Source organism: Patagioenas fasciata, chromosome 2, assembly GCF_037038585.1.
Source record: "Patagioenas fasciata isolate bPatFas1 chromosome 2, bPatFas1.hap1, whole genome shotgun sequence".
Lineage (NCBI taxonomy): Eukaryota > Metazoa > Chordata > Aves > Columbiformes > Columbidae > Patagioenas > Patagioenas fasciata.
Genome location: NC_092521.1, coordinates 75,812,820 through 75,829,288, shown reverse-complemented (window position 1 = coordinate 75,829,288; position 16,469 = coordinate 75,812,820). Strand labels below are relative to the sequence as shown.

Here is a 16,469-nt window from a genome sequence, read left to right as displayed (position 1 = left end):
TTTCATCCTATTCTAAAGCAGCAGATACTGGCAACAACTGTAGAAAGGACAGGCACTGGAATCTTGAATAGCTCGTCTTTTGCATGCATGCAATTCCTACTTCTAGGATCAGTGGAACTAATTATTCTTGCTTAGTAATCAAGGAGAAAATTTTCTCTGAGTCAGATGGATAAGGATGTGGAGGACACCTGCTTCCTTCTTCAGCACTGAGAAGAAACATCTGCTGGGAATCATTTAGGGGGATTTTGCTCACGTGTTTGTTTCTTGCCCTGCTGAGACCTCAGTTACTGATCAACAGTCTTAGATCTGTGCATCTATAAGCAGTTGAATATTCTGGAAACCTACAGTTTTGATATTGATAAATCTAAATTATTTGTTGTAACAGTGTAGAGGGCTGTGGATTAACTGTACAGAGACATGGGAGCTGGCCCTAGGTTCAGGTTCAGGCATACCTCTCCATAGCCCTGTGTTTCCGGAGCAGCGTAAGTGCTTTCTCACAGCCTGAACTCCCAAAGCCTGTGGACATGAGCTAGCTCAGTGCACAGCCAGCTTGCTTACTTCAAGCCTGTGTTCTTGTGGCTTCTGAGCTGATAGACTGCTACACATCTATGAGAAAATACAACCTCAAAGGGACAAAGAAAATAAAACTGCAAATAGAACCAGGAATGCAACTTTATGTCTGATAAACCGCAGTCTGTTTTCAGAATGCTGTTATCGAAATTAAAACATAGAACAAAACCTGCAACAGTGGAGGAGCCAAACATCAGCTGTAACTAATACTGTCCCATAGCATATAAATATGACTTAATATAGATAACTCATGAGAGGCATGGGAAAGACATGATTCCTTTTACTGAGGCCCACACAGAACAGATACTGATGTCATTCACTGGATGTGCAGTAATAGCCATACACTGAGAAGGGAAAGAATACACTGTGTAATAACAAAAGACAAAATCCCTGGGAAGAATTAAGAATTACTTCAGGGTTTGCAAATTATTTCCTCCAGCTGTGTCTCTGCTGGTAAACCGAACAAGACTGGAAGGCAGTTTTGAGACCTGCGACCATCTCTGCTATATAGCTGTTATCCTGTTCACTTGCACCATTTTGATCTGGGCTAACCAACATTTTCCCAGGGCCCTGACACATCTTAGGGGACAGAACACATCTGGATTTCTTTGGAGAAAGCTGACACCCTGGCCACCATGTCTGGTGAAGGAAGAAGGGGTGGGCATCCAAGCAGGTAACCATGAGCTGTGCTGATGAGCTGTGCTGTGCCACCCAGATCCAGGGCCAGAGAACATTTCCGCTTCTATCAGCAATCTAGCTGTAGCTAAGAAAAAAAAAGAGCAAAACCAACAAAACCAAACAAAATAAAAAGAACCCACATGTGGTAGAAGTTTGTGCTACCTCATTTGCTTCTGGCCTCCGCTTGCTTTTTCGGGAGCATAAAATGATTCCATGACATCCTTCCACAGTGCCGACAACATCACTTGGAGGCTGTAGTTAATAATTAAAAGCCAAATGTCTCTGTATCCAGCGCCTGACTGAAACAAAATGAGGACCAGTATATAGTAGAAGTCTACTGAGGGAAACGAGGGCTATCCAAGGACTCACATGAGTGGGCACTGGCAGGAACACACAGGAGTACAAATTTTGGACGGTGACTGGAAGAGGAATGATTTGTCCTGCCTGACCAGCAGCTCAGCACCAGGAGATGGCAGGGACACCGAGGACAAGTAAGAAGATCACATCCTACTGCAGGCATCTCCAAACAGATGGGTGCTTCAATCACCGCAACTTTGGGAAGTCAGTAATTTGGGAAGGGTGTCATCTCAGCTGGACTCTGACTCAACAAAGGCTTCTCTACACAACAAGAGGTGTTTGTGCTCCTGATGCCTCTTAGTTTATACTGCACTAAAAGTGGCTGATAGGATGGGGAAATGTATCCACATCTTTATAGTGAAAGGCATTTGAAAATAATGCGTAGGGATAGATGATAACTCTACGAGTACATAAAATGACAAAGCATAGTGTCTAGAGTGAGTAACTCACCCAGAATTTTATGCTTCAGCTGCAGTAAGAAGTAATCCACAATAAATTTAACAAATATTACCAAATTGTAAAGGTACTATGTAAAGGAAAAGGCTAGGCAATGTCTGTGAAAATGGAAAGAAAACAGCAAAACTGACTCAACTGAAAGAATTAAAGATTCTTTACTCTAGAAAAATTCCCTGGAAGGACAGTATTACAAAATTCTGAATGTGTAGATTTAGCCTTTCACTGGCAAGTTATGTTAGTGTCATCCTTAAAAGGATATGGAACACAACTCCTTTGCAAGAGGTATTCTGGACAGTGAGAACTGAGTTGCTGCTCCAGCAATGTACAGCTGGTACAGCTGGTACAGCACACTGCTTTCTGTTTCAGTTTAGAAGTACTGGAATTTCCAATCACCTGTTTAAGCATTTTGCATTTTTGGAGGCATAGAAGCTGCAGGATTGAGTATTCTAACACAGACATTTTATAACTAAAATAATATACTAAAGGACTGTGGACTTGTTTGTCAAATAAATTTACATTTTGGAAAATTTAAACTGCTAAAATAAAATTTAAATTTTTAGGATGAGAAATGAAAGCTAAAGTAGTATGAGTGATAAATAACTATAGGTGAAATTTGTTGCTGATAATCATATTAATTTAACTGGAGTGGACACCAAAGGCAATCTGACCCTTCAAGTAAAGCTTAAGAATCAGTGTTAGCTGGAGATATTTCCATGATTTCTTTAAAAAGAGGCATTTACTATTTAACTTCTGTGCCTTGATGATTTCCTGCACATCTCACTAGAACTCTTTTCTGTGCCTTTCTTAGATGCTGATTTTGGGTTGCTGGTAAATGCTGCTTTTAAAAAAACACATGGCTGCCTGCACACATGATTTCATTTCACCATAGCATTGCAATTCTCAGCCTTTGCTGAAATTTCCGTCCTTTTAAGTACTGCAGGTCTTCTCTTCGTAGCCTTAGGGACTTTCTGGAAGATGTTCACATTCTCAATGTCAATGCTTGATTACTATGAAATGCCTTCTCCTATATATCTATATTCTTGTAGGCAAGCAGGCTCCTCATAAGCATATCCAAACAGTGCAGATTGTCTTGAATCACAGAATGTTAGGGATTGGAAGGGACCTCAAAAGATCATCTAGTTCAATCTCCCTGCCGGAGCAGGAACACCTAGATGAGGTTACACAGGAATGTGTCCAGGCGGGTTTTGAATGTCTCCAGAGAAGGAGATTCCACAACCCCCCTGTGCAGCCTGTTCCAGTGCTCTGGCACCCTCACTGAGAAGAAGTTCCTTCTCATATTTAAGTGGAACCTCTTGTGTTCCAGTTTGAACCCATTACCCCTTGTCCTATCATTGCTTGTCACTGAGAAGAGCCAGGCTCCATCCTGGTGACACTCACCCTTTATATATTTGTAAACATGAATGAGGTCACCCCTCAGTCTCCTCTTCTCCAAGCTAAAGAGCCCCAGCTCCCTCAGCTTTTCCTCATAAGGGAGATGCTCCACTCCCTTAATCATCTTCGCGGCTCTGTGCTGGACCCTCTCCTGCAGTTTCCTGTCCTTCTTGAACTGAGGTGCCCAGAACTGGACACAATATTCCAGATGTGGTCTCACCAGGGCAGAGTAGAGAGAACAAGTGAAACCCAACACAGGCCTACAGATTGTAAAAAATAGTTAAAAAAAGCACAGCTGCTAGCATTTCAATACCTGCCTAGATTTAGGCATAAAATCAAAAGTAAAGAAACATGCGCAATAATAAAAAACATGCCTACTGTATTGTGCTATGCAGGGTACAGCATTCCGTTCTCAAACTGTTTTGCAGCTGGTGCACAACCTGGTGAGCCAGACTGCTCTTGGGGTGGGGAAAGCAAAACGAAAATGGAGCAAGGGATGGGACAGCAATAGCTGCTGCTGCTGCTGCTGCTGCTGCTGCTGCTGCTGCTGCTGCTGCTGCTGCTGCTGCTGCTGCTGCTGCTGCTGCTACAAGAAATTATCTCCCTCCTTCAACAGCAGTCGCTGCCCTCCACCCCTTCAGCAGGGACAACAGCAACCCATTTTGTGTAAGTGTGCAGGAGAAAGCAAGAGTTGTTTAAGTTGCATTACTTTCATGAATAACTGTTCCCTATCAGCTTCAAGAAAAAGGTATTCAAGAAAGAAAGATAAATTCAGCCCACAGAAACAGCTTTCAGCCATTCAGCCTACTAAAATTCCTCTGTGCTTTAAGCTTTCACTGTGTAGCTGTGCACCCTCAGGGGTTATACAATAATAAACGTAGTTAAAGACACAGTCTTTCTTTCTGCCCTTTTTAAAATAAATATTATTTTTTTCTTGTACTGCATGATAGCAGCATAAACCAACTTCTAGTCTATTTCTGAGCCCTATAAGTGTACATTTGCTTCTTTTATTAGCAGGTGTTTACTGATGCTTTTTATTTATATTTTGCTGTTATACCACTCTATTATATATAACTTTTTTTTTTTTTTTGTAAATATCATCAGCTATTAAAGATGTTCAGCTAAAAGATGAGTTTAAATTAGTGGTCTAAACAAAAGGTCTATGCCTATGTGCTGCATGTTGATTAGACCAGCTAAACGTATATTATAGATGCTACACGGATGTCACCCATCTTTGAAAATCCAATCAATCACCCGATGCTGTCAATTATCTCCTTTTTTAGGAGCTGATGAGATTTAAAAGCATTAGCACTATTAACTCTGAAAAAGCTAACTAGATCTATGGAAATATTTGTAATTTAGATATGGTATGTTCTTTTATAGATTTCCCTTAAGTATGCATTGCAAAACACATATAAACCATCATATCATGAATCTTGATAGAAATAACAATGTAATTATTGTTAAGTGATAAAAAGCTGCACACACACTGCAAGTACCACAGAGAGACAAGGAGCCTGAATAACACCCTGCTACTCTCAGGCCCATCATAGGAGCCACCAGCCCCCCTGCACAAGCCCAAAGGAGCACCGAGGCAGGAAACAAAATTAAGGGCCCAGAGAAAGGGACACCCTGCCCAAGTCCCCCTCCAGGCTGTCCAGGGGAGCCTCAGCCCCAGCGTCCAGGTGTGACACCATCCCCATGGGTGCAGCTCTCCAGATCACCTCTCGGACTAAGGGACATGATTGCCCAGAGGCGTGGGACACATTAGAACAAATTATGGGATACAGGACAACGGAAGACTTACTATGGGATGTTTAGGGCAGGAACCAAAAATAGGGGAATGGAGAGATCATGGCAGTTTGGGGAGGAACAACAAAATAGAGGGATAAGGGGATAAAAGAAGTCAGTCGCATGTAAACAGGTCCCTTGTTGGTACGCTGGCCTGGCCATGCCCTGCACCTGACCAGTGCCACCTGTCCTGTCTTCTCATTAAATTCCATTTCTAACTCTTTCCCTCAGAGAGAGACTCTGTGTGTGTGTACTGGGGTCTATGTGCATCAGCTGGGGTATGGCCATGGGCCACAGCAGACCCTGTGGCAGACACTGGAGCATGTGCAGGTGTGCAAGTGCATGTGTGAGCACTAGCAACAAACAAACCGGAGCAGCTGGTGGTTAAGTGACATGACCTGGGGGACTGCCAGAGAGAAGTCCATGTGTGTGTGCATGAGTGTGAGCAAGCGGGGGCTGTACAAGCAGCTGGTGTAGGACTAACATGTCCAGGAACTAGCGACTGGGAAGACTGGGATCGAGGGGCAGCTACTGGGCAGACTGAGTGTCTGAGCCCAGCTGCTGGAGAGATCCGCCTTGTACATGTGCATTGAGATGTATTCCACTGACAGATCTTCATCCTGGTCAGCCAGAGAAGGAAGCAGGATGAGGCCATTTGTTCTGTTTGTGTTTCTGTGAGTGCTATATGAGTCAGTCTGTGTGGCCAAGTGTGTATTTACGTATATATGTATTGTCTACAGGTGTACAAATGCAGCACATTTTTGCCAAATATAAATCGTATCACACAAACCAGTTTCACTTGACAAGACATGTGAATTTCCAGACAGGAAAACACACAGCAGATTTTATTTTTTTAACTTCATAAAAGCCGCCACACAGTAGAAACCCACTGATCATTCCAGATAAGAGAGGGAAGAATGTAACTTCCATTTGTGGAAGAAGACACACAACATAAGCCTGAAGGCTCACATTGCTGGTGGTGGCCTGGGACAGTCACAAAGAATCATCATGGCAAAGGCAACCATACCAGAGGGGTTTTTGTTCATCGGGGGGACCTGCTGAAAATACTCTGAGGGTTGAAACACTTAATGATTCACCCACAAGTATCCCAATTGCAGGCTTGTGAACAGCCACAAAGAGGAAGGCCTGCCACATCCTATCCAAATTAGCTACCTAACTTCGAAGTGTATCTGTAAAATTTAATCAGTTGATGTTTTTTGAATAATAGGTGGAGTCCCATTGCAGCCTGCAGAACCAGGCCCTAAAAGGAGGCGTCTGGGCCACCAACCCCTCCCTGCAGGAACAAAGAGATTCTAGGAGCAAGAAGGTTAGAGATTCAAACTAGTAGCAAGTTAGAGATTCAAATGGGCAGGAAGATTTGCCTGATTGCTAAGTTAAAAATCAATAGCCATGGTCTATTCAGAAAACAAAACAAAACAGTGGGTTGAAAACGGAAGATTATTTTATTAACCAACCAACCAACCAACCAAAACCAACCCAATTTGTTAGTCACTACAAACAAATCATACCAAAAACTCATGAATCAGAAGTCAAGCAGAAACCATAATCTGGATCTACACTAACACTAATCGGTGCAAATACACCAGCAGATCACATAAGACTAAGGTAAGAGCTTGATCTTTAGCCATCCATAACACATAGGATAAAATTTGTACTGTAATAGGAGATTTCAGGCTAGCTGACGGGAAATGCACAAAGTCTTGTGGATGTAGCCCCAGAATTTCTCAATTCAAACATTCTTGAAAATTAACAAAATTTTCATTTAGCATTTGTTTTTGTCCAGCAGGACTGAATATTATCTTAGGATTTATCCTGGCTACTAGGCTACCAAAGGAACTTCTCACATAAGCAGAGACCAAACACTAGTTACATAAAAGTTGTTAGAATTTGTTTATTTTCGCTACATGCATTCTTGAACAGGGTACAAACAAACAAGCAAACAATATATATGTAAACATGCAGGCTGCCCAGTTACAGTTTTGTGCCTCTAAAAGGGATCCCTTTTACAGTGCTGCAAGGAGCTGCCAAAAAATCAAAACAGGTAAGGAATAGTAGTTTTAAGAAAAAAAAAAAAGAAAAAAGATAGTTTTTAGTGATTCAGTCAAGGTTTAGAAAACATCTAACCACATCTAATGAAAAAATATTACAAGAGCATTGAATCTGCTTGTTGAGAGAGTAAAACAACAATTTTATTTAAAGACTAAACCAAAAAAAAATTACATCCCCCATATATAACATAGGGAAAAAGAAAAATGGAAGCTTATAGGCCATTTAATGATTTTGGTTAGCTCTTTTTTAACAAATTTAGAACAAAATTACCTCTGATGATAGTATCATCCCACTAAGAGATCAGAATGGTTGAGCAGTTAATAACAGAGCACGAAAACCACAAGTATTTTGTCAGTATCTGTTCTGGTTTGGGGAGAATGACGTGATGTGTTTATAGCAAGGAATAGCAGTGAAATAGTTTCCATTTCAGCAACAACTGAAAGAGATGTTAAGTTGCTAAAGTCTTCCAAGCCAAATACCTTAGTGTCATAATTAGAGTCATGTTCTCTTGCAGCAGCCCTAACCACCAGGGTACCAGAAGCAGACAGGAGAACATCCTCTGTTCAGCAGTAGGATGCTCATCTAGGGGGCAGACCATGTGCCTTCTAAGAGTTAGGATTAAAATTTTCTACAGAAAGTTACTTTTTTATAAAGTGAGGCTGGAACACAGGACTCTTTTTCCTCCTCCCTGTCACAGATCCCATAGCTGCGCATTAAACTCCCCACAGAACTGCAACGGGAGACTAACTGGGTATTTTACTGTGAAGTCTATGTCTCCATGCTGAACCCTGCAGCACACTAACCCCTTTGTAGACTTAGCCCCCTATTAGCATTTGGCACCGCTGTAGCTGCTCCTGGCATGTTCCTCTAAGGCTTATGCCCACGTTGCAAGAAAGGTGTTGATGAAGCACAAGTAAGGCCTCAAAGAAGAACTGTGAAAGTGATGCAAGGCTTAGCTTGTGCAAAAGCAGGCATCACATTTATTTTACTGACAAAAAGGTTATGAGGCAAATTCATGATAGTCTAAAAGTACTCTCATGGGAGAAACAGAAATTGGATACTATCGAGTCTGTCACTCTACTGGCCAAAAAAATGAGATCCAGAAGCTGGATGCCAAGGCTTGACAAATTCCTACTAAGAAACAGGAACAAAATTTTAACACTAACAGTCAACAACCATGGCAAAAATATGAAGGTGTGTGGAAGATCATCTCCATCACTGCCAATTTTTAAACCAAGGTGGATTCCCTCCCCTTTAAAGACACGCGTAGGTCAAATAGAAACCAGTTTATGTAACCAGCAGACTGTTGAAGGATTCTTTATCCCTACAGGAGGCTTTTATCTCAGTGTCTCTGACTGCAACCAACACTGGATAATCAAAAGCAGGCTAAGCCTTTCAACTTTATTTAAGCCAATTTTGAGTGTAAAACTTTACAGAGGACAAGAAAAGGGATGACAAAACCAGTAAGATAGGCTTTGCCAAATCTCAAGCACATGCTTTGGAATATCAGTTTTTCTCTACTGACAGACTTGAAGGTATGATTAACTTCCAGATTGCTATGGGATGCCAACCAGAGTCACTGGAAGATGCTGCAAAACTGGAGAGGATCTAGCAGAGGGCTACCAAAAGCATTATAAGGCAGAAGAACTTGACATAAGAAGAAAGACCAAAGGAATGTGGTTTGTTCAGCCAAGAGAACAGAAAGGTCAGAGAAGATTTAATCAAAGACTTCCAATAAATAGGAAGTAGTTATAAAGGAGATGCAGGTACTCTCTAAGGAAGCATACTTGCTATATATACAGGAAATATGCTATAATACCTGATATTTATTTATAGGTAGATTTGTTAGACCCCTGTCCTTCTGTTTCTTAATAGCATAATACTGGCTCTCTATCTGTCCTCTAGATAAAAAAATCCATGCCAGAAGAAAAATACACTGTTCATTGCTAACATTGTAATGTATTTGTTTCTGTTCTGTTCAGACACATTAGTAGACCTGATATCAAAATGTTAATAACATATTTTTGTTAAAACTAAGGGTAGTTCTGCAAGCCACACTTTACTTAGTCGTGAATGTGTTTTTCTAAGCTTCTGAATCTCAGTGTACTGGTAGTTCCTCATCTCTGGGCTTTAGTGACCAAATTCTGCAAAGCTGTTTCAGTCTAGGCCTCAATATTTAAAAAATAAACAAACCCCACCACCACCACAACTGCAACAAAAAACAACAACCACCACCATTCAACTGCATGGTCCTTTTAAACAATTATACCATAGTTCGTTTTTTTTTGTTGTTGTTAATTACACATATCCTATACCAACTTGAGGTACATCACTGACAAATGTTATTTCTCTTTTTAGTGCAATCGGTATCTCTAATCTAATCCTTTATTTGTGGTCTCGATTTTCAAAAGGAAAGAACCCAAAACAAACATATGTTTGCTTACATTCCGAAGTATAAACAATAGCAATCTAAAAGTGTACAGAGGGCAGAATGCACTGCAATAGTGGCATTAAGTCCCTTCCACACATTTGTAAGAATGCAGTGCACTCAGTACTTTCAGCAACTGCCGAACTATTCAGAACATTTAATACATTTTGCAAAGAAATAATAGAAAATTAATAACATCCTGCAAATTAAATACCTTAACAAATTTACAAATTGCTCAAAGACTTCCACTTTCTCTGAATGAAACAGGAAATTATAGCAAGAGATGAAAGACACTAATTGTACATCACAGCCCATTATTTATTCCTATTGATTCTGGAGACACGATGTGTCTAAAATATAACATCTTCTGAAAGTACTGGTTTAGATATACCAAAATTTAATGGTCTAGAAAGACAGACAGGAAAAACAAATACATTTTGCCAAGAGCAACTTTAACCCAAAATGCTTTTAGGAAAGGAGTGCCAAACATTAATACTGTTTTAGCAGCATATGTATGCCCAGAATAAAAGCCATAGGATGACATAAACCCAAGAATAACATTCTCCCCGACTTATTCCACTACAATTATCAATAATTTTATTACTGAATTATTAAAATACTGTATTGACTGCAGATGACCACAGTCCTAGGCAAGTCTTAGCATACCGCACGACTTGGCAACCTCCTCATAAAACACACAGCTAACCCAAATCAGCAAGAGAAAAGCAAACCCATTTATTTCACCATTTAAAATTTCTACAGAGACCTTAATTTTAAATCATATTTTGTTTATGGGACTTCAGTTTCAATATTCCATGTAACACAGATCTGCAGCCATATCTTGAAATAAAATGTATTTTCCTGAAAAACAACTTGCAAGGCACAACTTTGTACAATCACTGCAATTTTGAAGTTATTCTTTGAGGCACAATGTTTTTCAAAATAAGGCTCAAGTAACTTAAAAGGTAAGTAGAAACTATTTGCTTCATTCTTCATGCTATTCATAATAAGTAGCATTATGTCTATCTATCTTGTTCTACTGGCATGTTTATAGAAACGTACTTTTAAGCTTCAGCGTCATTTTGAGGCAAAAGTTCAAATAATTCTGTTTCCCTAAAATGACATAACTATATTAAAAAAAAATCTATTAATGACAGCTGGGATCCTTACAGTACTACAAGAAGAAATGTAACATTTCACCATTTAAAAGATCTGCAAAACACTAAGAAAAAAACCTCCTAATACTTGGATTTTTAAAAATTGTAAGTATGTCATGTAGTAAAGTATCAGAGTTGAGTTACAAGCCAGCTGCAAACACAGACATAATTGGGTTTGCTAAATGTCATGGAGTCTGGAGCCAGCCAGTCCCCTTCAATCAGGGGCCCAAAAAGGAGGAGGCTGTAAACTCCTGTAAATGGCTGAGAATTACAAAAGGAGGACAATCTCTACAGCAGCCTTGGCAGCAGGCCTTGGGGTGTTCAGAGGAACACTGAATTTTCTGACTCAGAGATGACACTGATATCTGGAAAATATTGTTACGTCTTCAAAGTTAGGCTTTAATGAGGTGAGCAGCAATGTGTTTTACATGCCAAAATGACAACTCATCTACCAGAATATGGCTGCATCACGTAATATTTCTGCAAAGTTAGTTTTTAAAATGGTAAGTGCTCCGTGGCTGTAGATTCTACCAATTAAGTGTGCGATTCAGCAAGACATAACATTACTGACACCCTCATTATTAGAAAGCAAATACCTGGGAATTAAGTCTGTAGCAATACAGCAATGAAGAGAGAAATAAGTTTATACTCCCAAGCACCAACTGGGGCACTCCTGGCTCATTTATCAGGCTATTCAGTGTGCAATTAATCATTAATTCCACAAAGAACCTACCTGCCAAACCAAGTGTTCCTTTACAACAGCTGTACCTGATAGACAGACGCTCAGCACAATCGTATGAGATGCAGAGGTCAAGACGCTGGCAACTATAGCGTCCCTCATGTTGAAGGGCAGCATGGTATACACCACAAAAATAATGAACAAGAAAAATGATACCTGTGCAAGACAGCAAGACAAAAAAAGAAGCATGTCAAATTCATTTTGGAATAACATTCAGGAAGTAGCATTTAATTTTGAACTGTCTTCAGCATAAAGTTACACATCAGTTTTTTAAAGGAAAGTTACTGCTAACCACTGCAGAAAATTTATTTAGCAAGTATTAATTTAAGGAAGTGTTGGAAATTGTACATTATATTTGATTTAAGAAGTGCAGTTTCAAGACACTATGTGGTGGTTCAAGGACTACACAATACTCCAATTTATACTTTTCAAATTTAACTACAAACTTATCTTTTCAAATTTTAATTTTATTAACACTCTGTTTATAGTTAGAGTGTAGTTCTCCTGGGACTGGTGGCTTCTGACTGTGAACTGCATTACAAAACATTTTTTCAAACCCCTCCACAGAGCCTAAAGAATTTAGATTCAGAGAAATTTCATTCATCTTGACGTACTAAAAATTCATGATGTAATATAACATGGCATTATTAAAAAATCCCAAGTTTAGCTAAGCATTTTGGTTTAATAAGATTACACTTCATGTGTATCTACATGACGGATGTCAAATTGCCTTAAACACTACATTTTAAGCTAATACATTTATTTGGACATGAAAACTATCTTCAGACAAGCACAGCCTACAAGCAGAATTTACTGATTGCTTCTTACAAAAGGCTACGAGTATCCACACTAATTTTACGGAACAAACTCTCCAAATGCACAAGCCAACCTGTAACACCAAAAGGGATTCCTTCACTATACATAAAAAAGATTATATATTTGATGGTATGCCTGTGTATCAAACTCTGCCACATATTTGTGAAAGCATAGCAACATTTGGGACACAGATTTGGCACGCGTAAGTACGTAAGTCTGAAAATGTGCCAACCTCCCGATAATTATATCCCAGCCTAAGCCCTTCCATGAGTTTTAGTTAACTTGCAAGCCTATTCACCATCTAACAGTCATGTACGTACAGTATTTAACTCAGAAATCTCCCATCTCCCAAGCAGGCACCGGCAATAATAATTTGCTGTTCGCTTCTCTTACTGACAGTTTGTTTTCCTCACATCTGCAAATATGATTCCACAGTCAAAACTGAACCCTAATGTATGTGTTCCTACAAGATAGTGAGAGGCATCCTTCTCCACCATGGAGAAAGAATTGGATGGAAAAAGAAGTCCACTTCTGTTCTCTAATCATCTTTCTCCAATTCCTTTGTTAAGATTAATCCAACTACTTGCTGGTCACTCATTCTCTTTTTGATACTGCCCAACCATCCCATATGCTCCGAAGTCAAAAAGTTCAATGTCGTGAAACACAATGGAAGTGCAAGGACATGAAGGATAGTAAGAAAACAGGTAACAAGCAAAGGCAAAACTTTGCTTCTCTGCTCTTCCAATCTACCAGCTGATAGCAGAGAGAAACAGAAGTGTTTGATATCTCTTTAGCTTCAGTCCTCCTTGAAAGTTTTAACTGTGATCAGATGCTAGTAAAACCAACAGCAAAGGGTGTACAAACTTGGTGTAGATTAAGAGAACGGTTATGTAAGTGTGATGTTTTCAATTGGTCCAGGCCTGGGAAAAATCACCGGCGATACTGAGAGAACTAGCTGATAGTCTCAAAACTTGGGGAAGATGTAGAAAGTTCTGGCAGAACATGTCTTTGAAAGGCTGGGAAAAGGCTAAGGAATTAAGAACTAGTCAGCTTAGCTTCAATTCCTACAGCAACAACAGATAAAATAATAAAACAATTCACAATTAAGAATTCTGAAAGTTGAGAAGAATGTAAGTCACAGTCAGTGTAATTTTGCTAGAACAAATCATATTAAAGCATTCTCATCTTCTGTCATGATAGCAGGCATCAGGGTAGGGGGAAAACCTGAATAATAAGTTCAGCAGCAAGAAGGGATGTGAAAAATCCTCTAGTATGAGTGTAAGATGAACAGATGCCAGAGGCAAAATACCTTACCCACATGTAAAACCAGCTGCCTAAGACATGTTCCAATTAAAAAAAAAAGATTTGAAGAAGAATCCTGGACCCTAGTACTGGAAGAAGGGTTTCAAATGCCTTCAATCCCAGCAACTTTGCATGAAACTAAAGTTTTGTTGTTTCTAAGTTTAGCTTTTTAATTGACTAGGAGGAAGATGTGATTTACATATTTGTGAGAATTTTATGATTAGAAAATAAAAAAATATCCTTCTCTAACTGTATTGCCTCAAAAAACCAGAACTTCATTATTTCCTGTGCTTGAATATGGTTTGACTTTATAGCCTAAAGTCTAAAGATTGATCCCACTTGTGAGCTATATGCTAGGTACTTACTGAAACTCATTAGTGGATATAAGGTATGATATGGTGCTGTTGCTTTTCAACTTCAACATAACACAGACTACTAAGCTCATAAAAAAGATTGTGGTATTGTATTTTGCAGTTCTTCTAGTGGTATGCAGCTCTATCGGCTCCAAATCAGTTATACTACTGTAAACAAGTATCTTCTCATTAAGTTTCTCCACTATTTTCCTTGGTCAAAATAAATTGAGAATTTCAAGCTTCAACAACTACAAATAGAGTTTTTAGAGGTTCCAGCCCCTCTGGACACTACATATTCACACCTCAAATTCTCAGTTACTCAGCATCAAATAGGCTGAATTGGACTGGAACTGGGTTAAAGAACACTCACTGACAAATTGATCTGTCAATTCTTATATTTGCATACAGACAAACACCAGATGCTTCATGGGCATTAGAAGGTAGCTGGTGCACACTCTTGAAACTGGGTCTGAGGATGCTGTTGTGAAGCAGGAGACGTATCAGACCTCTCTGGATTGCTAAAACAGAAATTCTCATTCAAAAAGCAAGTGGAAATGGCTCCTGTCAATAGTTCTTGATTCTTGGCCATGCCCCTTTTCTCTATTTCCAATAATGGAAATTGTTGAGAACTCTGTTTATTACAGAAGTTCCTTTTTTTATTTCACCGTGGCGCAAGAATATTCCCCAAGTACGCTGAAAAAAGATGCTTCTATCCTTCATCTTGATAGCAGCCATACATAGTATTTAAGGCTTAGGACCTTTCAATGTATTTCAAAATGTGTCCGTATTTAAGTTTGGTGCTGTAGAATTCAATACTCAAAGGCTTCTGAGTAGAGTAGTTCTTCAGGTAGAAAGAGGAGACAGGCTTTCTGGACTGGGTCACAGCCTGCAGAATGGACAGCAGCCCTCGACCTTCTTCGTGGTCTTCTAGTAAGAATTAGCAAAATACTGCTGATACAAACATTAAAAAGCAGTGATGTCGAGCTCTGAAGGATCCCATTATCCCTTTGCAATAGTTGCTAATGTGTGTCACTGTAGGTCTGCACTTGGCATGTGTACCCATCAGTAAATATGGTATTCATTTACAGTGCACTATTTTTGATACTATTAAAAGGAGTTTGTTCCAGCAAAGCGTGCCATAACCACAAAGCCTGTCACTATTTTGAAACATCTTTGATGTGAGTCATCACTACAACTGCCTGGTTGAAACACACTTTTTGTCTTGACTTGAACTTAGACTGCTTTAGGAATTTGATTCTTTTTCCATGAGGTTGTATTACCCATACCTTGGAGATGGGAAGCGTTTGGGCATTGATGGTATGCATAATAGCATGTAGCACTCACTTCTAGTTAACACTGGTATAACATTGTACAGAGAAGTATGTGGCTTTCCTGCTTTGATAGATGGGTATCCAGGGCTCTTGCCCATCATTCTTTACTGTCAGAGCTTAGCAAACTCTGAATGTGTTTGCTGCTCTAGGTATCTCTTCTACACTTCAGTAGTGCTGCATTTTCATCTACTTATGTAAGCAGTTCTTTTCCACAGTGATTTAAAGAATGAAGAGCTGCCACAGTGTGCTTGTCGAGATGGGTACATAACAGGCTGCTTCTCTGCAGATTTTGTGCAGCTGCTTTCAGCAGGGCAGCTGAAGTTCTCATACAGATTGCTGTAGTGATGTAATTAGAGACGTGCATACCAAATGGTATAATGACAGCGGGATACCACTGATGATCACGACCACTCATGAACACTCATTCTTGTCACAGAAAACAACATAAAGCAATAGGTAAGCATCTTTATGAATCTTGAAAAACGCAAAGATTTTGACTGTACAAGATAGAGTTCCTTCTTTAAATCAAGTCCATTCTGAATATTTTTAATGATGCCATTTTCGTCCAAGCATCTCCAGATGTATGTTGGCCACTTTAGCCTCTGACCTATACTGGTGATTGTGATCTAGGAGAAGTGGTATGAAGCTGATAATACTTGGTGGTTCACACACATCACTGTTGGAAAGGTCTCTGGTTTGGACTATGATGGCACAAACTGCAGCGGACCCAACCCATTTTTGCAGCCCATGGACCCAACGCATTATCAGAAACTTTGTCTCCCTGGGGTGTCCGCAGTTTCTACTCTGAGTGGTTTTGTCTTAACTTTGGAGGGCATCTGGAGCAGAAAGTTCAAAATGTTTTACAGATTTAAAATTGTCTTCCTTAGCATATAGGGTACCACAGGGGAAGGTGCTTTTGACACTGAGAACAACTGTACAAAAAGATACTAATCATTCATTTTAAACAAATTATGTTCCAACAATGACTCAAAATTTCCCAGCTAGACAGGTTTTTAAGATGGTGTTAAA

The 16,469-nt window shown here is 39.6% G+C and overlaps 1 protein-coding gene across 3 annotated transcripts in view; it reads right to left on the bottom strand.

The window, feature by feature from the left end:
• The window catches only part of ADCY2 (adenylate cyclase 2), a 224,471-nt gene that overhangs the window by 147,216 nt on the left and 60,786 nt on the right, over window positions 1–16,469 (bottom strand). For 2 of the 3 annotated variants that reach the window (XM_071804444.1, XM_065832081.2), the window contains exon 3: window positions 11,633–11,794. The exons of the other annotated variant lie outside the window; for it this stretch is intronic. In XM_071804444.1, the coding sequence (XP_071660545.1) occupies window positions 11,633–11,794 (162 nt within the window). The remainder of the gene's footprint in view (window positions 1–11,632; window positions 11,795–16,469) is intronic. 3 annotated transcript variants of the gene reach the window in all.